The 27,935-nt window shown below is 45.5% G+C and overlaps 1 protein-coding gene across 3 annotated transcripts in view; it reads left to right on the top strand.

The window, feature by feature from the left end:
• The window catches only part of LOC148022586 (zinc finger CCCH domain-containing protein 6-like), a 58,264-nt gene extending 30,929 nt beyond the window's left edge, over positions 1 to 27,335 (top strand). The window contains exons 3-6 of one of the 3 annotated variants that reach the window (XM_087695543.1): positions 3,169 to 3,387; positions 24,257 to 24,381; positions 24,473 to 24,579; positions 24,917 to 27,330. In XM_087695543.1, the coding sequence (XP_087551669.1) occupies positions 3,169 to 3,387; positions 24,257 to 24,381; positions 24,473 to 24,579; positions 24,917 to 25,908 (1,443 nt within the window). In that variant the 3' untranslated portion in view covers positions 25,909 to 27,330. Of the gene's footprint in view, positions 1 to 3,168; positions 3,388 to 24,256; positions 24,382 to 24,472; positions 24,580 to 24,916 lie in introns of all 3 variants that reach the window. The other 2 variants (XM_087695542.1, XM_087695544.1) reach the window with 2 other exon arrangements.
• The last annotated feature ends 600 nt before the right edge of the window (positions 27,336 to 27,935 follow it).

Raw genomic sequence — 27,935 nt, 5'->3', positions numbered from 1 at the left:
GTGTGAGAGTGAAGCATGACACCCAATGCAATAGATTGAAAAGAGTGTAATCTGAAAGTACAAGGTACAACCCTTAAACTTTAGGGTTGTAGGGGGTGTTCACACCCGAACATAATAAGTGCCCATAAGTGTATGACGTAGGCACATACAAAATAAGACTAAGTCTGGGGGGAAAAACCTCTCGTACCGAGAGTAAAAAGTGCCCCAGTGTCTTACTAATCACCGACACTCCTCTGTGAGTGTAGGTGTGAGTGGAAACCCAATAGGAAAAACGGATTTTCAGCATTCAACAGACTATATGTCAGCCTTTTTCCTCCAGTATCTCTTTCAGCCTTCCTCCTCTCAGCTGGGTATAACCAGCCTTCCTTCCGTGGATGGGTGGTAAATCCCTGATTACAACTTAATTACAGCAGCAAACAATTAGTGCAAATTTGAAAATACAAATTTACCTATTGATCTTGGACAATGAACGCTCGATTGGCCCCAAAATTGGCGCCCCTTTCGGTATTTCTTTAGCTTTATTAAAGAAGAAGTTGATTTACAATGGGATTCTCCCAATCCCTTTTGGTATTCCAACTTCCCTTGTTGTTCAGAATCACCAGCAAGTCTTTAATCTGACCTGCCCCTTTATTCAAGCAATCAATTGGCCTTTACCCGCTTTGATGGAGATGGAAAATGCCCCAAATTCAATTATTTGCTGGTCTCTTCACTTGAAGAGGCTAAAAACAACTTCAACCCTGTTGAATCCAAGTCTTGGAGCTTCCAATTTTTGGCACACTTCCCGAGGCAGCTACTAAACCCTAATTTTTGTTGCAAATTAGGGTTTACAGTAGAGTAATCTGAAATTTCTCAGCCTTCAGGGGTCCAAATGCTGAGATCTACAGAGCAAGGTTAAGAAATGGTTGGGAGATGAGAGGGAAAGCTGTAGAGAGAGAAAATTCAAAGTTTTGTCGCGAAGGATGACTGAAAATCAGTCAATTGCAGCTGCTGCCCTGCCACAACAGCTTGTAGATGCAAAGAACTGAAGAAAAATTAGCCATTTTTTGCTGCTGCTCTGTCTCAACAGCTTGTAGATGCTGTCTCCTGCTGTTGATTGGTCTTCTCCTGCCCTTGGCAGCCTCAAAAGATCCTCCAATGGCTGCAAATCAGACCAGCAGTCTCCCCTCCCTCTCTCTTGTAGGCTGAATTTATAAAAATGCCTCTCTAACCTCTAAAGACGTTTTTCAGTCTTGTGTGGGCATTTTTGACAAGTGGCGGCATTTCCAAATGGTTTTTCTAGCATTTTCCATAATTAAATATTTATTTTCAGCTTTTAAATACTGAAAATTAATCTAATAATTATTTCGGTGCCTTGAAAAATAATTTGACTAGCCAATAATTAAATTGGCTAGGCAACTTCCATTTCCGAGTGTCTTTGCGTCATCTTTGACCCATCAAATTGGCGTTAGGTACCATTTAACGCCACTTCTCTAGTGTCACCAACTGACACTTTGGCCAAATGGATGACCTAGGCCAACAACTGGCACGAGATACCACCAAGTACGTGTGCGGCATAACTTATAGCAACTTTTGCCTTTGACATCCCGTGATTTCTTCGGGTCCCGGGCTCGTAAATTTACTTTAACCCCAGTTGCACCTCACACGTGCAACATTTACTTAAAAATTAATGCACATGTTAAGTGTCAAGTGAGGTTTCAAAAATACATGTCTTTATGACACTGGATCAAATCTTCATGTGTTCATATGTACAACATGTATTTCATGGAGTTAATCTGCATTCAGCAGTCTCTACCACATGGACTGTGGGTCGAGCCAGTCTTCAGCAAAAATAAATGTTGTCTCTGGCATTGTCCTACCCTGCTCTTTCTTCTAGACTCCAGTGGCTGGCCATTGCTTAGTAGGAGCACTTCAATTTCCAGCAGTTTCAGGTGACACGCTTTCCAAAACTGGTGCAATTTCTGCAGCAACAGATTACATTTCACCTCAGCCTGCCTGCATCAGTCCTAAGACAGCTGGGTTTTAGGACTAATGCAGTTCAAATTTGCACCTTAGACAATTGATAAGTTCAGCTCCACACACTTCAGACACCCAGTAAGATGCAATTGATAAGGTGAGGTAGCCTCAGGTGAATTCTAACTCCTGGCCTGCTCAGTTTGCACCTTAGACAATTGATAAGTCCAACTCGATACAATTTAGACACCTACCACCCCAGGCCCGCCCAAAAGAACCCCAAAAAAAAGTCAACCCTCTTTAAACAGAGCAGGTGGCTTGCATTGTGTCTTCTTTCTAGAAAGATTCACAAGGAGTCTTGTTGAGCTACCAAAAACAGGGGCAAAATCCTGGACTCTTGGCCAATAAACTTGTCTCTTATAGCCGTAAAAAGGCAAAACCCTAATTAATTTTGGCTGTGTACAGCTAAAAAGCCAATCCTTTCTTGTTGCTGGTCAGCATTTGAATGCGATTCCCATGCCAGGTTTTTCTTTGGCAGAGTGGAGTGAGGGACATTGTCACAAGTGGCAGTTGATGATGCTAGTATCATTACTTGGTCCATCTGCAGTGTGATGCTGTCATGCCATAGATTTGCAGGACATATCTGCTTCAGAGATTCTCTCTCTAGGATTTGGACAAAGATTGCTCAGTGTCCACACACTCTGCAGGACATGGGAAAGACTACAGGTGACTCTGAGCACATGAGGAGAAGGATATATGCTTCTTCACTCTTGGGACTCTGGCAACTTCTTCCATTATGTTGAAGCAGTTTCTGCTTTACTTGAGCTGCTTCACAATTCAACATGCTTCTTACACAAGCTTTGTGCTACCTGGCTGTTTGCAGACAATGCTGAGAAATATCTAATGACGTTGGCAATGATCCTCATCCTTTGATCACAAAGGCTGCACAATATGATTCTCACTGTTATTCTATGTAATCTGTTGGATATATGATTAGATAAAAAATCTTGTCTTCAATGCACTGCCAGTTTCTAGCAACTCTTGTCTAGTTTTGAAATACTACATTAGAGAGTTTTTATTTGAAGAGAGTCTCTAAAATTTCCTGTTCTAATCAAAGAAAAATTTCATTGGTGATTGAAGTTTGCCATGCAGCTTGGCTTGCATCAAGCCATCATGTTCTCATGATTTTTTCATCATGGTGCTGCTGGACTTTGTCAGGTTCGTTTGTTTGCAGCAGAAGATGCACCATCTTTTTCAGGAGCAATGCTTCAAGATCTTCTGCAGGAAAAAAGAACTGGGTTCATGCATGTGGTGGCTCCTATCTCTGCAGATGATTTACCTCCTGGGTTTGAGAGTGTCCCTGCAAAGCGTGCTAGACTTGCTGATGAAACTATTGCAGCAATGGTTGCACAGACAGTTTGGAGGCCTCCCGACAGGGTAAGTATGCATTGATTTACTGCTCATGTTAGAGGTCAATAGTTGAAGGCAATAAGAAACAACTCTTAATGATTTGTAAGTGAAAAGAAAGCACATGTTCTATTCAATTATAGCTTGACCAATAGAAGAGAAAGTGGAGTGCCAGCTCCAATTTGAGGACCCTAGATGGATTCTCATAAAATAAACATTGTATTTGTAATGAGGATGCTCAAAATACCCCAAATAGCAAAATAAAAGATTAGGGTTTCTGCTGCTGACATGGCAGTGCCACGTGGCCCTGCCAGGTGAACTTGCTCATAGGGCATTGCATGTGGTATAGATCAACTCGTCTTGATGAGGAGATCGACCTTCCCTTCTGGCCTTACGCCAAATTCCAAGTGGAGGAGTGAGAATGTTAAGGATCTTTGTCATCCATGCAAATTATGACACTTTGCACTGCATAAGTTGCATGGCAACACTTTTCACCCACTTTACATGTGCATGGGGCAGTTTCACCCATCCATGCAAATTATGACACTTGGCACTGCATGTGCATGGGGCAATTTTCAACCACTTTACATGCATAAAAAGACTGAAGGATGTTTTGCCCTCTTTTTCCTATAAAAAGGACACTTTGGGCGCCTCTCTACATATTTTTTGGAGCTCTTCTTGAGTAAGCCACTTCTTGCAACAAAAGGGAAGCTGTTGCTGCTGTTTTGAAGCCATTTCTGCAGGTTTACAGCAGATTATTAACCTTAATTTACCCTTAAGTTGGCAATTAAAGAGCCTGTGAGAGGGGGTGAAGATCGAAGCTCTCAGCTGAGAGTACAAAGTTGAGAGTAGGGAGTGAGAGAGTGAAGACACAGCATGACTCCCAATGCAATTAGCAAGAGTGTAATAAAAGTACAAAGTACAACCCTTAAAACTTAGGGATGTTAATGTTCGTTCACACTCGGAAGGTGTAAAACACTCGGAAGGTGTAAAACACGATAAGTGATTGAACTATGTGACATGAGTACATAAAATAGAAGATAATGTAACTAGGGGAAAAAACCTCTCATAAGGAGTGTAAAAAGTGCCCCAGTGTTCTACTGCGGATCAGTGACACTCCTTTGTGAGTGTAGGCGTGAGTTAAATCCAACAAACCCTCCTGGAGTGAATAGTGATCAGCATACAAGGATCATCCACCAAAGGAGATCAAATTTAAAGCATTGCGAAATGCTTCAAATTTGTTGCGAGGAAGAGCTTTGGTGAAGATGTTTGCCACATTACTGGTGGTAGGACAGTAGACAAGGCTGATATCTTCTATATGTACCCTCCCTCTGATAGTGGATCTCTATGTGTTTTGTGTGTGCATGAAACATGTAATGGCACTTTGACTATTAGTAAACAAAGGAGTAGGTTCCATGACTAATACATCAAGATTTTCCAACAAACGTCTTAGCCATATACATTCAACTGTGGTAGTGAAAGTTGCCTTGTATTCAACTTCACAAGACAATGTGGCAACAATGGATTGTTTCTTGCTAAGCCAAGAGATGCAAGATAGGCCAAGAAAGAAACAATTTTCACTTATAGAGTGACATGAATCAAAATCACCAGCCCGATTTGAATCACTGTAAGCATGTAATTGCAGTGGTTCCCCCTTGGCATAAAGCAGTCCAAGAGTTCTAGTACCTTGCAAGTAACGAAAAACACGCTTTACAACTTGCTAATGTGACATGCATGGGTTGTGCATATATCTGCTTAGGTTTGAAACTGCAAATTGAAAATTTGGCCTTGTTTTGCATAAATAAATGAGACATCCAACTGTTAGAGCATATGTATGGATATCAAACAAATCATTGTTATCATGCAAAGACAGCTTGAGTCCAGTCTCCATCGGTGTACTAATTGTCTTGCAATCCTGTAAGCCAAATCTCTCAAGGAGTCTATCGATATATTTGAACTGTGACTGTCGAATGCCTCCAGCATTATGAATGAACTGAATGCCCAAATAGTAATGCAAAGGCCTTAAATCTAACATTTTAAAAATTTGTTGCAAATTTTTCTTGAATGCTGAAATCTGATCAGTATGTGTCCCTATGAGCAGAAGATCATCTCATAAAGACATATGACCAGCAAGAATCCCCTCTGTTTGCATACGTAAAGAGTAGACTTTGATGTGTTGTTAGTGAACAAGAGGCTGAGTAAAAAGGCATCAATTTTTGCATACCAAGTTCGTGGAGCTTGCTTTAAACCATACAATGCCTTTTCAACTTGCATACCAAGTGTTCAAATCCCTCAACTGCAAAACCAATGGCTGTTGTACATACACTTCTTCTCCCCATGTAAAAATGCAGTTTTAATATCAAGCTGGTGCACACAACCATGATGGGCAGCCAAAGCAACCATACACTGAATGGTAGTCATACGGGATGTAGAAGCAAATGTCTTCTCATAATCTATGCTCTTCTTTTGCGCGTAGCCTTTTGCCACAAGCTTGGCTTTATACTTATCAATGGATCCATTTGCTTTTCTTTTAAGCTTATAGACCCACTTTGTACCAATGGCTTTCTTTTCAACAGGCAATGTTACTAAATCCCATGTTTGATTCTTTATGATAGAATCAAGTTCAGCTTCCACTGCTGCCACACAATGCACACTTTGTTGTGTATCCTCAAAACAATCAAGCTCCTCATCATCAAGTGTGTGTGCTACCATAACAAGCTCCATAGTATTAGCATGATCATGTAGACATTCCTATCTTCTAGTATGACCAGCAATAGGAGCATCCAAATGACTATCTTTCATAGTCTGCAAGTATCATCTAGGCATTTATCTAGCTTCCTAACTATGTACAAGCTCCTGCTGAACCTCGAATTCAGCATCTTGCTGAATATTCAGATCACCCATAGGTTGAATTTCTACATTGCTCAGTGGATCAGCTGGCTGAACATTGTGTTCATTTACCGAAGATCGAGTTGTATCACCAAAAGAAATGGGTAGCAGCCCTTCAAATCCATCAATTGCAGCTTGATACGTATCAAAACCAGCAAGGGATAAATTCGATTTCTCATAAAAAATCACATCCTACTGACAAAGACTTTCTTGGAAACAGTATCATATAGTCTATATCCTTTGCCTTCATTGCTGTACCCCACAAAAATGCATTTAACAACCTTGTTGTCAAACTTCTTTCTTAGTACTTTGGGAATATGAGCAAATGCAAGACACCCAAAAGTACAAAAGTGGCCAACTGAAGGTTTCCGATTGTTCCAAGCCTCAAAAGGTGAGACATTTTTTAATGCCTTGGTAGGGCACGTGTTCAAAACATGACAAACACACATAATTGCTTCCATCCAAAAGCCATGTGGCAAATTCTTAGCTTTCAACATACATTTGGTCATTTCCATGAGTGACCAATTCTTCCTTTTTGCAAACCCATTCTGTTGTGGAGTATATGCAGTAGTATACTGATGGACAATGCCTTTTTGCTTCAAAAAATTACTTAGCAAGGAAGACATGTATTTCTCCCCTTGGTCCAAATGGAGAGTCTTTATCTTGCAGCTGGATTGATTTTCAACAAGTGCAACAAAAGCTAAAAATACATGATACATGTTTGACGTTTTCACCAATGAGTAGACCCAACAAAAATGAGTAAGGTCATCAATGAAGGTGGCGAAATAATAACATCCACCTAATGACTTTGTTTGCATAGATCCACATATATCTGAATGCACAATTTGTAGTTTGGCTATTGTCTTAAAAGCAACATCACAAGGAAACAAAAATTGATGCATTTTTCCCAAAATGCATCTCTCACAAATATGCTCATGAGGTCTCTCCAAGAGAGGTAAGCCATCTAGCATTTGAGTATATTGCACAAGCATCAAACTGCCATAGTTGACATGCCCATTTTTAATGGGTTAGCGGAGGAAGATGCGGAACATCATATTAATGAATTCCAAAAGTTAATGTCTAATTGTCGAGTTAGGACACTTGATGATGTTCTTTAATATGACTTTGAAAGGATGAGTTGTAGTATGGTATTACGGCCTAGAAGGTAGAACCATAACTACTATTGACTTCTTTTTTGCAGCCTTTCGAAGAGAGTTTGCAAGCATGCTATAACTGTGCCCGTGACATAGTAGGAGTAAGAGTAGATGCTAAATAGACTGGCTAATCAATTGAATAGACATCTAACCCGTAGAGTTCATGACATAATGTGCCAGTTAAAACCAAAGTCAAGAATTCTTTATCCCTAACCATAAATTTGACATGCATACCACACTTTGCTAAAGAAGAAATGGATAACAAATTCTTCTTTAAGAAATGGACAACAAATTATTCTTTATCCTTGGCACATATAATGCATCCTATAAACGGAGAGTAATTATGACATGCATACCACACTTTGCTAAAGAAGAAATTGACAATAAATTCTTCTTTAAGAAATGAACAACAAATTATTCTTTATCCTTGGCACATATAATGCATCCTGTAAATGGAGAGTAGAGCCGTTAGTGGCTTTCAAGACAATCTCCCCAATACCTCTAACAGTGTAAGATACATTGTTGGCACATTGCACAGACTTGCCAATGGGAGTTGCAATAGCAGATGTAATATATAGCCCCCCCCTTGTAATTAAAAAGAAAATTTTTAAATTCCTTTTCCCTCCCCCTTGGCGTCGCCGACAGGTGGCGAGGGAGGGGGGAAAGATGAAGTCAACGGAGAGGAGAAAGAGGATGACGACGGCAATGATGGGGAAAAGAGGAGAAATATGGCGCGAGGATGAGTCGACAAGGAGATGACACAGACGAGCGGTGGAGACGTCGAAGAGGGAGAACGCGGCGAGGATGATGACGTAGGCGAGAAGGGAGGCCACATCTACCCGTCCCGCGGCCACTTGGAGGGGCCAAAGAGCCATGCCGTCATGCAAACGGCACCATCTTCACTTCCCTCCCCTTTTCGCTAGAGAGAGAGGGAGAAGAAGAGGAGAAGAAGAAGAAGAGAAGAAAAAGAGAAGAGAAGAGGAGAAGAAGAAGAAGAGGGAGAGAGAGAGAGGAAAAGAAGAGAAGGAAGAGAGGGAGAGAAGAAGAAGAGAAGAAGAAGAAGAAGAAGAGGGAGAGAAAGAGAAGAAGAGAAAGGGAGAGAGAAAAGAATAAGAGAAGAAGGAGAGAGAGAGAGAGAGAGAGAGAGAGAGAGAGAGAGAGAGAGAGAGAGAGAGAAGGAGAGAGCATTTCCATGGCCATGTGGCCCGTGTACGTGGACTAGCGTTATGGCAAATCTCCTCTATGATGTCAGTGGACTTGGTTCTTCCGGATATTGCTGCTCCCTGGCTGGCGATTGTTTGCTCTACTCCAGTTGTTCCTTCTGTGTGATCTATTACTATTGTTCATGTAATAGGTTGTTTTGTGAACCTGCAGGCCTCATGTAAATATTAGTTATAGAGAGAGTGAGAGAGACAGAGTATACTGACTTGATGGTCTGATGTAATAGAATGTAAGAGATACAGAGAGAATGTTGACCAGATGGTTTGATATAAATTTTTTTACTACTTAATTCAATTATCTTCACGAAAAAAAGGAGAGAACCTTCTAGAAGGTTCCTCCCTCTTCCCCTCCTTAGAGGAGGGTAGCCATATGTGTTTCCTCTTCTTTCCTCTCCGAGTTTTATTGCCATCTCCAAGATCGCACCGCGGATTAACCCGAGAGGGCATTGCTCGATTCACGGGCTGAAGGTCAAGTGGTGAAAAGACCAACCACGGAAAGTGTGCCTCACTCCTAGGTTGCTTGGGGTCAGTGGAGCTTTGGATATCCTTTGCCTAGTCCGGAATGGAGGTGAAGATTGTCGTGAACCCAACGTTTGGAGGCGCTGGAAGGTCCTATTTTAGATAATGGATGGAAATTATGGTGCCATGTGATTTGGACCAGGTACTTCTGTTGGATAGAAGGGATACATAATTCTCCTGTATGGGCAGGAGACAAAGACTAACTTGAAGATAAGTTAAGGAACTTTTGTGTCAAAAGGATTACTTGTTTTGTTTTCGTATCTGTGCTGTAAATTATACGAACCCTGTTCTCTAAAAGGCCTAATTAAGGAAGCTGATTTTGAATATTTTACATAAATGTGATAGGACCTAATTAAAAAACTAAACCTATTAAGAGAAGCGGGTGGGCAGAACCCCGACGGGTCTGTCCTATGACAGGGTGGTCCCAAAGAACTGGGAGGCTTCTCACAAGGTTTTATCGTCATTTGACCTCTAGGTAATGTTAAGTTAGAACTCGATTCATGCCGTTTTAGGGAACCGGAATGGGACTATGCCCTATGGGTAGAGAGGTTGAGCAGCATATCCCTTTTGTTTCTCATTCTCTTTGAACTAAGTGCGGTATGGATTTGCTTTGGACTGGGTATCTCTGCGTAAAGTAGGATGTTTAGGACCTGACGCTAGAATGCTGCCAGGAGACCTTGGTCCCCAATAACTGAGATCTCAGGTCGATCCTAGTGGGTTTAGTCGTGAATGTTCCGTTGCGAGGTGGACTCGGGAGACCCTAGGCGACAAATTCCGGAACATTCCATGGGAGTGCCGGGCGGCGACGCTTAGATTCGTTTCTCGATGAATTGCTAAAACGTGCCTGGACAGCCGATAGGTGAGCACGTTACAACAGAGGAAAATAAATCTCTACGAGATGTAATGTGCTTAGAAACACCACTGTCAAAGAACCAAGTGCTAGCATCCTCAATAGAGCTAAATGCTCTATCAGCCCAAGAAGAGTCATAACTGCAAGTGTAAAAATAGTAGTCACGGTTGACAACAAAAGATGTGGACTTTGTAGCAGTAGAAGGTGCATCAGAAACAGACATCCTTGACTTCTTCTCCTTGGCAATGTGCTTCTTACATTTTGTGATGTAATGACCCGACTTCTTACAATAGTGGCACTTGCCCTCCTCGGCTTGCGTGCCCCCTGTTTCTTGTTGCTCTGTGAAGTACTTGAATTTCTAGAACTTTGTGGAGCATTTCTAGACTGGCTGCCCTTGCCTTCTCTCTCGCCATAAAAGCTTGTTTAGAGGTTGTAATATCCACCCCACTGTTCTTTCTTGTTTGCTCTTCTTCCAGGAGCAAACTAACCAACTGAAGAAAGGTAAGTAGCCGTGGAGAAATTCTCATGGTGAGATTTAAGGCTGTGTGGAAGGCCAAATAAGAGGGTGGCAAAGAATTGATAGTAGTAGAGATCAACTATGCATTAGAATAATACTCATCTACATTCATTAACTACTCATGCAAGTCCCGAATTTGGTTAAGATGATCTTGCATGGCATCACCTTCATCCATCTTCACATTCTTAAGCTTTTTTTGAAGAAAGAGCTGCGTGTCTTATTTTTTTCCAACAAACATTTGCTCAAGTGTAAGCCATGCTTTGCGTGAAGAAGCTACAGACCGTATGTGTGGGATTATAGACTACTGAATTGCCAATGCAATCGGTGACAATGCTTGAGTATCCCATGTGTCCCAAGCCTTTTGTACTGCTGATCTTTGGAGAAGTGGCTGAGCTGGAGCGGGGCCTTTGACCACGTCCTCCTGTGGGAGGCGTTGTAGGAGCCGCAACTCTAGGGCAGACTTCCTCACCACTAACATAATCCCAAAGATTTTTTGCTTGGATACATATGTGAATACATCATTTTGTCCTTGGTTGGCCATGGTAAATGTCACTGTTTCAAAGAACACAAAAGCAAGGGCTAAGCTGGAACAACCTAGAAATCTGGCAACCTAGAAATCTGGAAATTTCCAGAAACTATAGCATGCACCACACTGTAATTATCAAATCTGTGTCACACTTGATCAAAACTGTCCAGTGTACATGTTGTTCAACGCACAAACAATGCTTAGCGACACAACCAATGCAAAAGCCCCGAATTTCTGTTGTCCAAAATGCACAATTTTAGTCTATTTCAGACTAAACCTATAGTACATGTGCCAATGTTTGCTCAATACCCAAAAAATTTTTTGGTCCACTTCTCAAGAAATCTCTACAATAAGTGTGCCTAGGTCACATCCAAGAGCAAAAATGGACTGCTCGGGCAAAAGCCCTCTGCTGTGATTTGGATTTTTTTAATATAAAAATGAATAAAGGCCTTCTTTACCTCTAATGTTGGCTGTGACAGCTCTCAGGCTTGGAGGAGCTGGTGGAGGGATAGTCAGAAGCGAGCAGCTGGAGCGGATGAGCTGGTTGTTTAGATGGCAATGCTCAGGTGGTGGGGACTGGGCAAAGGTGGAGTTGACAGGTCCTAGCGTAGAGAGCTGGTACTGGCGCAGGGGGCGATTGGAGGCACTGCAGGTGGAGTTGACCAGGAGGTGGGGGAGTTGTAGTTGGCATCTGGTGACCAGGACGGTTGCTATAGGTGGTGCTGGACGGCTCCAGCAACTGGTGTCAGTTGGTGGACCAGGCGGCTCGTGGCACAGGACTGGAGGCAGCACTAGTGGCGGAAGCAGCAATGGCTGGTGGTGTTGCAGGTCTGAAGGGCCAACAGCTGACTGGTGGGGTGATACCGGCTTGGTGACAAGTGAAGCTGGAGCTGACCCATAGCTCTGATACCAAATGTGAGAGGGGGTGAAGATCTTAGTGGTCTGAACAGCCAGCAGCTGACTGGCGGGGTGATGCCAGCTTGGTGGTGACAAGTGAAGCTGGAGTTGACCCACAACTCTGATACCAAACGTGAGAGGGGGTGAAGATTGAAGCTCTCAGCTGAGAGTACACAGTTGACCGTAGGGAGTGAGATAGAGAAGACACAGCACTATATGCACTTAGGCTCATCAAGTGCCTTTTTTTGCTAAGGCAGCAATCATCAGTGGCAATATCCAAGGATGGTTCTTGAGAAGAATACCTAGTGGTGCAAATCTACAACGCAACAGGCTCACTGATTTCATTTCATGAGATGGGTAGGCTTTGGCATATGTGGTGTAGCTTCATCTTTGATTGAGCTTATTGCATTCACGGTCCGTCATATTGGGGTTGCATCTGAATAACTTCACCCACTGTTCATGCATGATTTTTCATGGCTTTCCGTGGCTGTTAAGGACGGGGTCTCACAAAGTTTGATTCTCCTTTGGTAGTTGAGCAGCTTTCAAAAGTTAGTACCTAGGTTTTCGGCTTTTCATATGTTCTACATGATATTTATATGTTGGCCAAAAGGCCTATTGCACATCTTGTTATTTTGTAGTAAAACCACTCAGTTTTATCTTCAATCAGCAATTTCTCTCACATGGGAGTGATAGTGCACCTCTATATGCTTTTTCCCTGCCAGGTAGACTGGATTATGGGCCAACATAATAGTTTGAATTATATCATAGTAAAAGGCAACCAAGACCATGTTGGGTTTTTGACACATGCCTAGGCTCACATAGGAGTGTCGGTGATCCGCAGTGGGATACTAGGGCACTTTTTACTCTCCGTAAGAGAGTTTTTTTCCCCCAGTTTCATTATTCTCTATTTGTGTGTTTATGTTACATAGTTTGGTCACTTACTGCACTTTTGGGTGGGAACGCACCTTAAGGCACTTACACAATCCTAAGGTCTAAGGGTTGTACTTTGTACTTGTCTTACACATTAGTGAATGAATCGTGTGTTGAGCTGTGTCTACACTCTCACTATCTCTCTATTGTTCACATTGTATACCGACCTTGGAGCTGCCATCTCCATCTTCAACATTTGGTATCAGAGCTCGAGGTTCGTTAGGCCAGCCTTTGTCACTGCAACACTCTCGTTAGCTTGGTTAGGCTTGCCTAGTCCAGCTCCTTGTCAGCTCTCTAGGAGCTGCTGCCTATGGCCAACTAGCGCTTGTCCAGTCTAGTCTGCCAATAGGCTCACCAGCCCTGTGCCTGTGCTTGTAGCGCCGCCCTGTTCTTCCTCCATGCACTGCTTGTCTGACCATAACCATCTTGGGCAGTTCCACTTGTATCTCTAGAAATCACAGCTCGAGCTAGGCTCATTCTTTGCCTGCTCTCGGCTGTCACAGGTATATTTTATCATTTTATTCAAAAAATCAGAGCTACAACAAAGGGTTTTTGTAGGAGAAAGGTGCATTTCTGCTTCAGCAAGTGCTTTTGGGCACAAATCACAAAAAATTATTGGAATTTGGGTCAAAAATTTGGGGCTTTTGCATGTTTAGCGGACATTGGCACATGTATTGAAGGCTCTATCAGAAATTAACTGAAATTTTGCACATTGGATAATAGTGATCAAGTGTGACACAATTTTGTTAATCATAGCTTGGTGTTTGCTGTAATTTTTGGAATTTTGCAGATTTCTAGGTTAATCCAACTTTGGTTATTGCTCTTGTGCCTTTTGGAAGAGTAACATTTATCATGGCCAATCAAGGACAGAGTGATGTATTCACTTATGTATCTAAAGAGGATAGATTGGATAGCAATAACTATTCTCTATGGTCCTTCATGATGAAGAATGTGCTCATTGCTAAAAATCTTTGGGAGTATGTTAGTGGTGAAGAAGTCCATCCTGGAGTTGTGGCTCCTACAACTTCTCCCCAAGGAGGATGTGGTCAGAGGCTAGCTCTAGCTCGGCCACTACCCCAAAGAACAGTTGTAGAAAAGGCTTGGGACACTCCGGATGCCCAAGCATTGTGACTTATTGCATTGGTAGCTCAGGAGTCCATAATCCCGTATATATGGTCTGCTACTTCTTCAGGAGTAACATGGCTTACACTTGAGCAAATGTTTGCTGAAAAAAATGAGCCACATATTTTTTTCTTGAAAAATGAGCTTGAAAATGTGAAGATGGATGAAGGTGATGCTATGAAGGATCATCTTAATAAAATTCAAGACTTGCATGAGTAGTTGATAAATGTGGATGAGTATTATTCTGATGCATAGATGATCTCTACTACTTTGAATTCCTTGCCACCTTCTTATTTGGTCTTTCATATGGCATTGAATCTTACAATGAGACTTTCTCGGCAGCCACCTACCTTTCTTCAGTTGGTTAGTTTGTTGTTGGAAGAAGAGTGGGGTGGATGTTGTAGCCTCAGAAGAGGCTTTTATAGCAAGACAGAAGAGCAAGGGTAATCAAAGTCTAGAAATGCTCCGCAGAGTTCTGGAAGTTTAGACACTTCATAGAATAACAAGAAGCAGGAGGGCACGCAAGCCAAGAAGGGTAAGTGTCGTTATTGTAAAAAGCTAAGTCACTATATCATAGAATGCAAGAAACGCATTGTCAAGGAGAAAAGGGAGTTTGGGATATCTGTTTCTGATGCACCTTCTACTACTATTGCTACAGAGACCGTGTCGTTCGTTGTTGATCGTGACTACTGCTTTTACATTTGCAATTATGATTCTTCTTGGGTAGATAGAGTATTCAACTCTGCAGAGAATGCTAGCACTTGGTTCTTTGATAGTGGTGTTTCTAAGCAATTACATCTTGTAGGGGTTTGTTTATCTTTGTTGTTGTAGCTCTTGTTGGCAAGTTTGTACAATGTGCCAACAATGCATCTTATCCTATTAGAGTTGTTGGAGAGATTGTCTTGAAATCCATTCATGGCTTTACTCTCCGTTTGCAAGATGCATTATATGTGCCAGGAATGTGCATTTCTAAAGAGGTCCTTCTAGCGGTTACCTCCTATAAGATAGCTTCAGACATGTGGGAGAAATTACAAATGCTATACGAGGCTTCATTGACCATGCGAGCTATGATCCCCTACGGTCAACTATAGACTACAAAGTTTGAGCCTAATGATGCAATCTAGTCTTTTTTGCTTTGGGTTACACAAGTATGTGATTAGCTTCGAAACATGTTATGTGCCCTTCCAAAGGCTCATCTTATGGAATTGTGCTCTATGAGCTGCCTCCGGAGTTTGGAGTAGCCAATGCTTTACGACTCATACATTGTCAATCCCCCTTAGCTTTACTCATATGTTCTCCATGTTGCTTAAGCATGAGGCATCTTTATGGCTATAGAGGAGGCTTTTATCTTGATATGGTGGTCAACAAGAGGCTTTTGCAACTCTAGAGAGGGGTGATAGAGAAAAGATGATAGACTCAAGTTATTAATGTGGTAAGAAGTGATATCTTTGTAAGGCATGCCAGGAACTAGTGACGTTATGGAAGAAGGCAAAGAAAAAGAAGCAATAGGATATGGACTCTTTCAACGAGTCATCATCCTCATTTGATGCCAATTCAGACCCTTCGGCAAAGGCGAAGATCACCATGGCTTGGATAGGCTCCTCTTCTATAGAAAAAGGTTAAGGATACACTAGCCATCTTTGTTACCTTCTAGTGTTTGGTGATACAAGTCATTCCTCACAACTTCCTAGTGCCATAGAGGGTGGTGGAGATGGGCCAATTGAGTCTCCCCCATACATTCCGTACAGGTGCAAAGGACCCGTAGAGGGGTTTTTCTTTATGCATCAATCGAAGTCTGGCAGATTGAAATCTTGGAGTTGGGATTGACATCTAGGTGCATGTAGACGTATTTATTACAGAGAGTAGGTTTAGCTCCTAGTTAGAGGTCACATGCAGGGACATTTTGGTGGTTTGGCCAAAGGTAAGGAATCCATGGTCACATATGCTACTACAGATGCATTGTTGATAGGCGTAGAGAGCTGCTATGATTCTGTTTTGTTTTTAGGAGTTGGTATGATTGACATCGACATTAGGTTCTCTCCAAAGCACCTTGGTAGTGGCTTATGCACCCAGTACTTGGCTATCCATGGTGCTATTTGAGTGTCATTGTTGTATGTACTATGATGAGTCATTATCATTATATATTGTATTTTATTAGATCGCCCATTGATTCGCCTGCCTCCTCGCCATCGTGCTGCCCCCCTCCCCCGCTTGGTACCTCCCCCTCGCTCTGGCACCTCCCCCCCGGCCCTGATCACCTTTCACGCCTTGGTACCGGCCACATGCCCCCCCCGCCCCCCGCCCCCCGTCCCCCGCTCTGATACCTCTCCCGCATTCTCTCCTGTCTCCTCCACCCTGCGGCCACCTGCCTACAAGCCTCCCACGCATCGCCCATTGATTCGCCTGCCTCCTCGCCATCGTGCTGCCCCCCTCCCCTGCTTGGTACCTCCCCCTCACTCTGGCATCTCCCCCCTGGTCCTGATCACCTTTCATGCCTTGGTATCGGCCACACGCCTGCTGCCGCCACGCCCCCGCCCCCGCCCCCGCCCCCGCCCCCGCCCCCGCCCCCGCATCCCCCCCCCCCCCCCCCCCCCCCCCCCCTCATACCTCTCCCGCATTCTCTCTCGTCTCCTCCACCCTGTGGCCACTTGTCTACAAGCCTCCCACGCCGTCATCCGTGGCGCTTGACGCCTCTATCAGCATCAGAAAACAGAATCCCCCTCCTGGTTGCTCTCTCCATTTGCAGCAACTCCTCCCCCTCTGATAGTACAATAGTGTGTTTGATAGGTTCTCAGTAGGGAAGCGAAATGGAAACCTCTGGTCAGACGCCGGTGCATTCTACGAGTGCCCCCCCAGTCAAACACCTTGCGTGTTGTCCTCTCTGAGGAACAACTCTTGGCCGTCCGCGCCACAGAGCTGGAGCTTAAAGAAACAATGATTTTTGGTCAGGTAGTAGGACACTCTCCTGCTAGGGCCCAGCTTCTGGATTGGCTCCACTCCACACTACGCATTGGCACAACGCAGATCATGGAGGTTGTCCTCATGGGCCGTGGGATCTTCATGGTTCGTCTCATCTTTGCGGACGCAGCTCGGGAGTTAGTGGAGAGCTCGCCCTATGCCTCCATGAAGGGGGTCATTCACATGGTTCCTTGGTACAATGGCTTCATAGTGAAGTCATTTGGGCTCCATAACAAGTTTCTTAGACACCCAGTCACTTTACTTTTTCCCAGACTGGTGGTAGAGTACCACTAGTTAGTGGAGGACTTTGGTTGGCTCTTCGGTACAGTTCTTCCTGCCTCCTTCGAGAATGCTGTGACAGCTGTAGGAGTCCCCAAGGTACGAGTGGCCGTGAAAGACACAAAGAGTATACCCAAGTTCCTGGAGATAGAGGTAGGAGGTCACTCCTTTAGGCAGTGGGTCACTGTGACCGGGCAACCAAGGCAGTGCCTGCGTTGCCATGACTTTGGGCAAGCCTCGACAGCAGGGAGTAGGAGGGCGAGCGACGCCCCCTCGGCAAAGCACTTCGCAGCCCTCCCCTGTCTGCCCCACCCGGCAGGATTGTAGCCCCCCACATTCACCACCCGTGCCACAGACTACCTCACCTGAGAGCCCACACCCACCTTCCCTTCACCTCCCATGTCTCCCCAACTGACAAGGGCTCATGCCCCCCCCCACACCCGCCACGTACCTCCGACCATCCTACCATCCCTCGATCTTCTTCCCCCCTATCACCTCCCTTGTCAAGCAAAACCCCCCCCTCCCCCCTCGATCCGCCCCCAGTTCTGGTGATCCCCCCTAGAACCACCCCCCCCCCCCCCCCCCCCCCCCCCCCCCCCCCCCCCCCCCGCCCCGGTTCTGGTGATCCCTTCCAGAACCACCTCCCCTCCTCCCATAGGAGGTGATGAGCCACACATGCCTACATCCTCCTCGCACCAGCAGTTCTCCCTCTCCCACATAGCCACCAGCTCATTTGTCCCTGCCGCCCGTTACACTTTCCCGAGACAGGCACATCTTTTGCCGCAGGAGTCCTTCCGCAGTGGCCCATGGTCCTACTTGAGAGTTGCGGAGCGTGGAGAGTTCCCACTACCTCTAGAGGTGGGGATCTTCATGGTTCGCAAGTCGAGGAGGGGCAAGGTCCATCTACTAGCACCATCGGATGGACCAAACCACTCCTTTTTCTTTGAGTTCTCTCACTCAGGGGTTTGGACGACGACACAGATAGAGGAGGAGTTGAAGAGTCAGGTGGAGGACCACATCTCCCAGTGGATGGGAGATGGACTAGCACTGTTCGCGCAATAGTGGCCTGGTTGCGTGATGGACATTAACTGGTGGGCTGGTGCTGAGGTTTTGGCACTTGAGCATCATCTTTCGAGCCCCTTCACAGTGGAGAGCTCCGCAGGATGTGATCGAGTGGCCCCTGGCATAGGTAGCTCGTTTGTACTAGTGTAAAGAGTCACGACTCTCAGCATGGTTGATAGATGCGTTGATAGTACCACCTGGAGCATCTATCACCCCTATGGTCCGGCACCATGGGGGATTAAAGTTCACCATCCAGACCTGCAGCAAAGCGCACTTGCATGCCTCATAGTTTCTCCTTCTCATCAGCAGCTTCCACATAGAATAGATGCCTATTCGGTCAGTCACAGGTTTTCCCATGAGCTTACACCTTGCATCATGGAATGTGAACCGTCTCCACTACAGTAGGACACGTGGTTCTAGAAAGTTGATTGTTCGGCAGGAGCTGCAGTCTGCCCTTGCCGGATGGATCGACATCCTACTTCTATAGGAGCACAAGCTCACGCCCACCCAGGCCTAGCAGGCAGGAAAGGTATTCTCGGGCAGCTCTCTCACTTATTGGGAGCACGCCATAGGTGCCTACGGCAGGAGTGGAGGCGTATGCACCTCTATCGGCCCGAGTCTCACTGCCTGTGTACGAGACCACGGGACGATAGTGGTAGGGAGGGTTCTATGGATCAGACTGGACATTGGGGACTCGTGCCTGGGAGTCCTCAATGTCTATGCCCTACGGAGGTTAGGACACGCAACAGGTTCTGGGTGGAGATCGCGGATGGACTCCCAGAGGTGGACTCCTGGATTGTTGGAGGAGACTTCAACAACCTGGAGGTGTTGGAGGACCAACAGGGCAGAGGCAGAAACTACCAGGGCATGGTTGGGGAGGAGAACAGGCATGGGAGGTATTTCTACTAGCAGTAGGTGCACGCGATGCCTTGAGAGACCCTACCTTCCATAGGAGGGAGAGGTCGCTGGACTTCTCTTGGGGATACAAGCGGCTAGGTGGAGTCTTGCTGGAGCGGTTGGGCAGGTTTTATGTGGGAGAGTGGGGAGGCTCTCGTGGAGGCCAGATTGTGCAGTTGGCAAGCACCACATTGTCCGATCATTGCCCGGTTCTCTTGACACTAGATCCCCCAGCGTCTGCCCTAGACCCACTATCCTGTCGGATCCCTGACTCGATCTATAGGAGGGAGAAGGCGACGAGATAGATAGAGCAGCTTTGGACTAGGGGGCAAGAGGGACCGGATTGCAGAGGAGGTTGTAGAGGTTCTAGTTGAATTGAGTAGAATCTGCCAAGAGGCAGCCATACAAGCCAGGCAGCAGAGTTGGAAGGAGAGAGCACTCCGGTGGGACCTTGCAGCCACACAGAGATTACTATAGGAGGCACCAGGGGATCCCACCCTCCACACATAGGAGGTGCAAGCACGAGTAGCCATTGCGGGCCTAGAGGACAAGCGCTCAGAGTTCTCTTTCCGCACCTCAGTAGCTTTCTGGGCGCAAAAGGGGGATACGATGTGCAGGGAGTTTTTCCAGGTGCACCAACCTCGCACCTTAGGAGAGCAGATACGCAGCCTTCGAGATTAGTATGGGAGGACTCGTTCTAGCCCAGACGAGGTGATGGAGATTGCCACTGACTACTACGGTTGCCTTTTCTAGCAGGAGACAGCCTCAGCAAGAGGACAGCAATGTAGGCAACAAGACTGGGATCACATCCCGTTCCTCGTCACAAAGGAGATGGGACGCTCCCTCCTAGCCCCCTTCATAGAGAAGGAACTAGAGGAGGCTTTCCATTCACAGGATGTGAAAAAATGCCTAGGAGAGGATGGCCTCTCTAGGGCCTTCTTTACTACCTACTGGGAAGTGGTGAAGGACCCCCTATTGATGGCCTTCCAGGAGATTTTCACTTCAAGACAGATGCTAAGGAGCGTTTCGGCAGGCCTTATCAGTCGTCTTCCCAAAGGGGGAGATTGATTGGAGCTGTCCTAGTGGAGATCGATCACCTTATTGTTAGTGGCCTATAAGGCATTGACAAAGATGATTGGTAGGCGACTACGCCCCATGCTACCAGACATCATCCATGACACATAGACAGACTTTGTCCAGGATAGGAGTATCTTGGACAATGTATTTACCTTCTTTGAGGCGATAGAGTGGGCTCAGCACAGTGGGTAGAGACTAGCCGTACTTCTCTTGGATTTCGAGAAAGCTTATAACAGGGTGGATTGGGATTTCCTAGAGGGCACCATGGCGAGGTTGGGTTTCCCCTAGGCTTGGATTCACGGGGTCTCCGCACTTTATAGATCGACCACCAGCAGGGTTCTCATAGGTGGTAGGCGCGGGGACGAGTTTCGGCTAGAGAGATCGTTCCGGCAGGGCTGTCCCCTGGCCCCGTACCTGTTCCTACTCTTTGCAGAGGCGATGTCTCACTTCCTCAGGTCCCGTGTGAGCGGATCACACGGCCTCTGACTTCTAGTGAGAGAGGAGACTGAGTTGCTAGACTCAGAGTATGCATACGGTACAACATTCTACATAGAGGATGATGATTTGATGTTGGAGAGAGTGAGGCTAGCTCTTGAGGTGTTCTGTTCAGTAGCGGGAGCGAAAATCAACTGGTGAAAGTCGGTTGATTTTCTCACAGACCTGGACTCTAGCAAAGGATGGGGTTTCCACCTTGGATTTAGATGGGTGAGCAGAGGGCAGACCGTTCGGTACCTAGGATTCCAGGTGGGACTCGACATCACTCGCGCCCAGCAGTTTTCTTCCAGCCCTCGATTCTATTCGGAGGAAGCTGACCTACTGGAGCATGACTCGCCTCTCACTAGCTGGCCGAGCCCTGGTGGTTAACCAGGTCCTTCTAGCGACGGCCTGGTACATCGCCTTGTGTTGGTGCTTCTCCTCGTCTTGTGTAGTGCAGCTTCGCCGCCTAGTGCGGAACTTCCTTTGGTCCGCGTCTGACGGATCAAGGGATTCCCGGGCCAAGGTGGTGTGGGCGACCATCATATGGCATCGGTTAGCAGGAGGGCTCGAGATCATAGACCCAAAGTTTCAGAGTATGGCCCTCTTGGGCAAGCTAGTTGTCCGCGGCCTCACACCGGGAGGGCAGACTTGGAAGGTCCTGTTGCAGAAGGGTCTTCAGGATTGTAGATCGAGGCTTGGCGGTGAGTGGAGGCCATCCCTGAGATAGATCTTCACATCAGCCAAGATCACCCCCCCTAGATCACCTTTCCTATGTAGCTTACTCCGCGTGTGGTAGGGCCTCCGTAAGGCCCTAATCCAGAGCCCCCCAGGCTGCCAGGAGGAGATAGACCATCAGTCGGTGATCTGGAACCCCCAGGTCAAAGATTGGGAAGGGGCACAGATTGGTGAGTGGGTTGGTTGGGAGACCGGCCCGGCTCGTACCATCAGGACATGGCGGGAGGTGTACAGGATGGCGGACGAGGAGGTGGTGCAACGAGTATCAGGCTGCCAGAGAGGAGTGGAGTTGAGGCGAAGGGAGATAGATGCAGCAATACCTTAGGAGTGGCTTGTTCCCCCGATATGAGTGCCGATAGAGCCCAGGGAGATATGGGCCGCCAGGTTCTCACCAGTAGGAAACCCCCTACAGGTGGCAGGTAGAGTGGGCGGCACCTCGCAGAGGACTTTCTTCATCGTTCAAGAGGGGGGGGCGTTTGGCCCTTAATAGAGGGCAGCAAGATGAGGGGATAGTTGCCCTTTCGTGGAGGAGGATTCGGGTGGTGGGCCTTCAGGGGAAGACATGGCAAGTGGACCCCTATGTTTTCTGGAAGGAGGTCAGGGAGTGGTGCCTTTGGATTTGGGAGGGTAGACCACTTGATGAGCTGGAGTGGGATCCAGGAGAGTGGCTATGGCCGGCCATTGCAGTCGCTAAGAAGCCACCAAGGTTCTTGGAGTACATTGCTAGGATTGGCAGACACGTACTGATGTAGGAGGACATGGATTGGGCACCGTCACGTAGCAGGCACTGGGCGGAGCATAGTATCATGGAGCCATTCCAATAGACTTTCTGGCACCGCCTATGGGATAGCTGGAGGCCAAGGAGGGTATCGTATTTCTTATGGCTGGTGGCACATGGAGGCTTGGCAGTGGAAAGTTGGCTTGCCAAGATGCAGAAGGAGGGAGGTTGTAAGCGCTGCACATAGCAGCCTTTGGAAACCCCAAAGCACTGCCTTTGGTCATGTGAGGAGGCGCAGCTCGTGTGGAGAGGAGCATGCCGCATCCTTCGCCGTATAGCACCCAGCCTTGGATATATCTCATGGGGAGCTTTCTGTTGGTAGACAGTCAGCCAGGGCCGTCACCTTCTGTATGAGACCAGGATGCAGGACATGATATTCATCATGGAGGCAGGGTCATGCGCAAAAATAGGCAGCAAGAAAAGCAAAAAACCTGATTAGGTTGGCTAATAAAAGAACTGACCGACTGCTGCTGAATTGACTGACAGCAAAACAACTAATAAAACAATAATAAAAATGCAGTGGAAAACTACCTGCCATGTGGCTCAAACTGTTTGCCCAGTCCAACATGTCCGTCCTGCTTGGAAACATGCGCAATCTGCTGGCGACTGCTATAACTACTGCCTGACCTGCTTCTGATCATGGTACAACTGCATAATCTTCCCTAACCTTCCCTATACGTTCCTGTGCCCATCTTGGAGGTGACCAAATCTTTAATACCTAGCTATTCCAAGATAGGATGTGCTAAAGGGTGCACACTACTCGTAGTTCATCTTGAGCTTTAGAGTAGCTGCCTAAACTTTTGGGGCACTTGCCCAATCACAACATTAACAAAGGATGGTGAGAGTAGTATTCCAATCCAAACCTAGGAAGAGGAGGGTAACCAGTAGCAGGGTACGTGATGGTGCAAATGGAACTCAATCACATTGAAGCTGTCGTGTGAAGGAACAATATAAACTACTCTATTGCCTAGTGCCATCATGGAGTTGCCAATCAGCTCCTTGCAAACCTCGATCACAGTGAGCCGAACATAAAGATCCTCTTGTAGTCTTTGCAATGTGTGAGGTGCCAATGAGGAGTGTGGACTGCAGCCAATCTTGAAGCTTAGCGCAAAAGAGAGAGTGATTCATGATCTTATACTAAGTACTCTCACAATACTTTGTTTCTTGTACTAACCGAAGCTGTTCGTCTAACAGAACAATATATACAGTAGAAGAGTTGAGAGCAACAGTGGTGGCATAGGCATCAGACCATTGATTTCCATTGGGCATGCATGAGGTGTTACATTGAGCCATGAAACTAGCTCTAAGAGAGCAATGCCCAAGGTAGAAGACTTGGGGGCAGTGGACCAGTTGTTTCCATTGTGTGTGTGTGAGGTGTGACTTGAACGAAAGAAATTATGTATTGAGTGCTTGGAGCAGACCGCTGAGAAGGGAGGGTCTGAGGGAGCAGTGAAGGAGAGGTGGTCGAAAAGAGGACAGGAAGGAAGACACTACAATTAAAAGTGGGGATAAGGGGGAAAGAGGAGGAATCATGAAAGGCAGTGAAAGGAAGGGTGGGGGGGATGCCCAGGTGGTGGTGAGTGGGAGATGAGAGGAGAAGGGACTTGGATGGGCAGAAGAGCTGAGGAGGAGGGGCAATGGAGGTGGAGGTGGAGAGAGTGGAGGTGGCAAAGATAGGCCACACACTGCTGTTCAAAACAGCAGGCATCATGGGCCTGTGGTGCAGGGACCAGGCTTTTCTTTTGGGAGGGCTGTCAGGTGGGGGGCAGGAAAGGGAGCAAGTGGACTGTGTAAGAGGTAGAGGTATCCATACAATGTCAGGGGGAGGGTTCAACAGTTAGTCACCATTCTTCCATTTCCTTGTATGCTCGACTGGTGTCATTCTTGTACAATGATGGACATTACAAATGAACATAAAAAGCCTGACTTCCCATACAGATTGTAAAATTCACTGCAGTTTTTGCTCATATCAACAGCTTCACTAATTTACTGATGAGGTGAGTTTTATACAGTTTTCAGGTGACCCCTCATCGTTGGTTGCTGTGGGAGATTTAAGCTCTGAAGTGAGTCTACAACAGCAACGAGAAGTCAGGGTGCTAGAAGCTGTTTATCCTCGTTCTTCCGCAATCCCACCAAGGTCTGTTATGAATCAAGGTTGTGATTTTGAATATCACTTAGAATGCTTTTGAGTAGATCAACAAGAATTGCAGTTTTTTGTGGTTTTACAGTCCTGCAGAGCCACAAGAAGTTCAGGCAGGATCTGACGGTTCTGAACTTCCTCAGACACCTTTAATACCATTAGAAGATGAGGATGAAGGAGATGAGGATGATGAAGGTCAAGTCCAATCCCTTTGACTCATAAGTGTGTAACATGTCCGTCATGTCCTCATTGTAAAGATGTTGATGTAGTAACCATCTGAGTTCTTTTTTTGGGATAAAACAATGCATTTTGAAGTATTTTGAGAGAGGTTTGTTAACACCCCATAGATAACACCATACCTTTTTATTCATCCATATTTAATATGTGAACGTGTACTCACAAATGCTGGACTACCTATGCCATGTTGCTTGCTTTTTCTTGAGTTATGCTTCATTTTCCAGTCCTCCTCCTTTAGCTGAATTCAGCCGATTAACTTTTAAATTCAGCATTTCAACACTGGGCTATTTTGCAGGAGCTCCTGGATTTTCAGAAGAGTGTGTCAACCAGATATCAAAGAACCATCAGGCTGAGACTGGAAAAAAATCAATATCCGCCACAGGCGAACCCAACATAGAAAGAACTACTGCATTTTTCAAAAATGCAGATCTAGATGTTGCTGCAGCAGCAGCTGCAGCATACGCAGTTGTAAAAGCCAAAGAAACTGGGAAGTTCATAGAACCTGACTTTCTCATGGAGATTCTGAGAAATCCCAGATTACTTGAAACTTTGGCAACTTTCTATCCGAGTTCGAAGAACCATTCTTTTGATCTCTCACGCAATGATGTAGCTTATGGTAGATCTTGCGAACCATCTTTGATGCAGTCTTATACAGGTTCCAGCACTTCTTCAAGTCCCCATGTTTTCCCTGAAAGGGTGAGACTGCCCTTGCCTTCAGAAGGGCAGGCTGTACCACCTTCACATGGACAGGTTGTAGCACAAGCTTGGGACCCTGCTAGAGCTCTTCCACAAGGAAGGAATCCCATGACCTCGGGACCCTTTGACCAATTAAGTGGAATGACAGGATTGCCAGGACAAACTAAAGCAATTTATATTCAAGGGAGATGTTACCCTGTCCGTCGCGACGCTGTTAAAGAACCCCATCCACAGCATCCTTTCATGGGGGGCATACATGAAGTGCAAGCAAGACAACATGCATCGATGTGCTTGGATGAGGCAGAATGGTATAGATCATCCAGTTTTGGATCAAGAGGACAGCTGTGGACAACCAGTACTCAGAGTAGCTTGTCTGCATCTGCTCAACCCTTTAGGAACATGCCAGGTGCTGGCCCAAAGATTAGAAAGCCATGCCTGTATTTCAATACAGCACGAGGCTGCCGTAATGGAGCAAAGTGCTATTACATGCATGATACACCTGAAAACCCTTGCTTCGAGGAAACAAAGCCTGATATTTTCCAGCTTCAGCATGCACGGACTGCTACACTGGAGACTGAATACAGACAGTAGATACAAGTAACAACTAAGTGGACTCAAGCTTGCTTCCTACTTCAGGTTGAGGTCAGTTAAGTGGCAGTGCCAGGACATTTTATGTAGACAGTGCATGCACAAAAGGCATCAATTGCTCAGTTTATTATTGAGGAAGTCAATGCATACCTGCCCAGTGCTGTAATGGGGTCATTTGTGACATTGCAGTCATCCGCAAGGTTGGTTGGCCTCGCAACACACTTGTTTTACAAGTGGTCCTGCTTGCTAACGTCTGTGGGATACTGGGCATGCCAAAAGCAGGGATAGCGCTATGGAGGAGAGTGCCGTATTATTCCCCATCATCTGATGTGCCCATTGATGGTTATGGAAAACCTACAACTTTACAAACCCATTTGGTCTCTCCACCTCTGCAGAGACTTGTCATGGAAAACAAAGTGAGGATCTTATATCTGGAGCTTAGCAATGAGCATCCTAGTTCTCAGAACAGGAATATTGACAAGGCCTTTGAATAGAGCATTGTGGTTGTCTATCAGGAGAGGTTTTTTAGTGCTGATGTCTGTTCAATTGTTGAATTATTTGACCAGTTTAGACTGAATGTAGTAAGCTTTGCTCCATATTTTTAGAAACATGCTCATGCTGGAGCCAGCAATGTGTTTATAAGCATCTTGTGTTTAAACTTATCAAACTGATGCAGATATTGGGCACACCCCTATTCACGACCGATGCCAAGTTTGAGTTGATTAGAGCATCAAGCTTGTGAATGACCTGGTGATTGCTGGCGACATGGATCATTAACCATCTGCATCTTGTTCTACAAAAGGGATGTACTTTAGTTTGGGGGTGAAAGTAGGAGTGAGAGCTGCAAACATGGCTTTAGAGTTGGTAAATTTCCCAGTTACAGATTCTTCAACTTGAAATATTTCCTTGGATATGGTCTAGAATGAGTGTTCTTAACATCATGTAAGCAAACAACGTTACTTCAATGCTGCTGTCTGCACAATTTGCAAAGGTTTGGTGGTTATGACATTGTTGATATTCAACGTCCAAGACATTCTTCAAGTGTTGGGGATGCAATATGTGAATGTATCAAATTGCAAGCGCTATGACCTTTAGTGGTCTAAACTATATTTTGATCTTCCCAAATCCCCATGCACAATTACATTTGAATCAAAACTTATTATAGCCATGCAACTACAAAGAAGAGGAACACATGAAGAACACAAACATATGGAAGTGATATCAGTATGCAATCACTTCTACAATCCACTAGAGTTACAAGTCATAAGAAGGCCAAAGATTTCACCTGCTAGTCTCAATGTCTTAAGGACAATTGCTCCAATAATATTTTGAATTGAAGTGTGGCTTTTCGATGGTTAACAGTAGCATGGCCAGGAAAGGTGACTTCCAAACGTTGGATTCAGCGACAACATACCCTTTGATGTCACCAAGGACTAGCGAAGGCATATCCCTCAAATGAGAGGCAGAATTGGCTGGGTTGGCTTCTTTGATACTGTAGTATACTAGCCAGTAGAAGCTAAACATCCTCCTCTTGATAAATTGCTTGGAGACATGAAGTAATTATTGCTGCTCAGATTCATTCAGTACAAGCATTCTCTCATTCGGTGAATGTCTTTGCCTAGCTTCTAGGATAGGATAGCCAAAATGTCCAGGAAGAATGTTGGATTGCACATCTGAGCTTTCAGTTGCGGGTCCCTATGATTCAAAAGCCAATCCTTAAATTGGGGAAATCGAGTGGTAAACATTGAAAACATTTGAAGGATATGTTGCATTTTTGAAATGCAAAGTCATACCTAACCACATGATAGTGCCATCATGATTGAACTAACATGGAGGCTGACAGAAACTCTAGTAGTGTCATCAAAAATGAAAGTTTAAAAAAAGGTAGAAGCTAACAAAAAATGAGCCCCAAGATTTTTTCTTCTCCAAGAAGAAAAAGAAAGTTGTGAGATTATAAGATAACATTGATAACAATTGATTCTACTCTCACAGAGTCTCTTCCAAGAAATTTCCTTTTTCTTATTGAAGGG

The sequence above is a fragment of the Lygodium microphyllum genome, chromosome 16 (assembly GCF_053477565.2).
Source record: "Lygodium microphyllum isolate KBCC chromosome 16, Lygodium_microphyllum_v1.1.10, whole genome shotgun sequence".
Taxonomy (NCBI): domain Eukaryota; kingdom Viridiplantae; phylum Streptophyta; class Polypodiopsida; order Schizaeales; family Lygodiaceae; genus Lygodium; species Lygodium microphyllum.
This window is presented reverse-complemented; position numbering and strand designations above follow the sequence as displayed.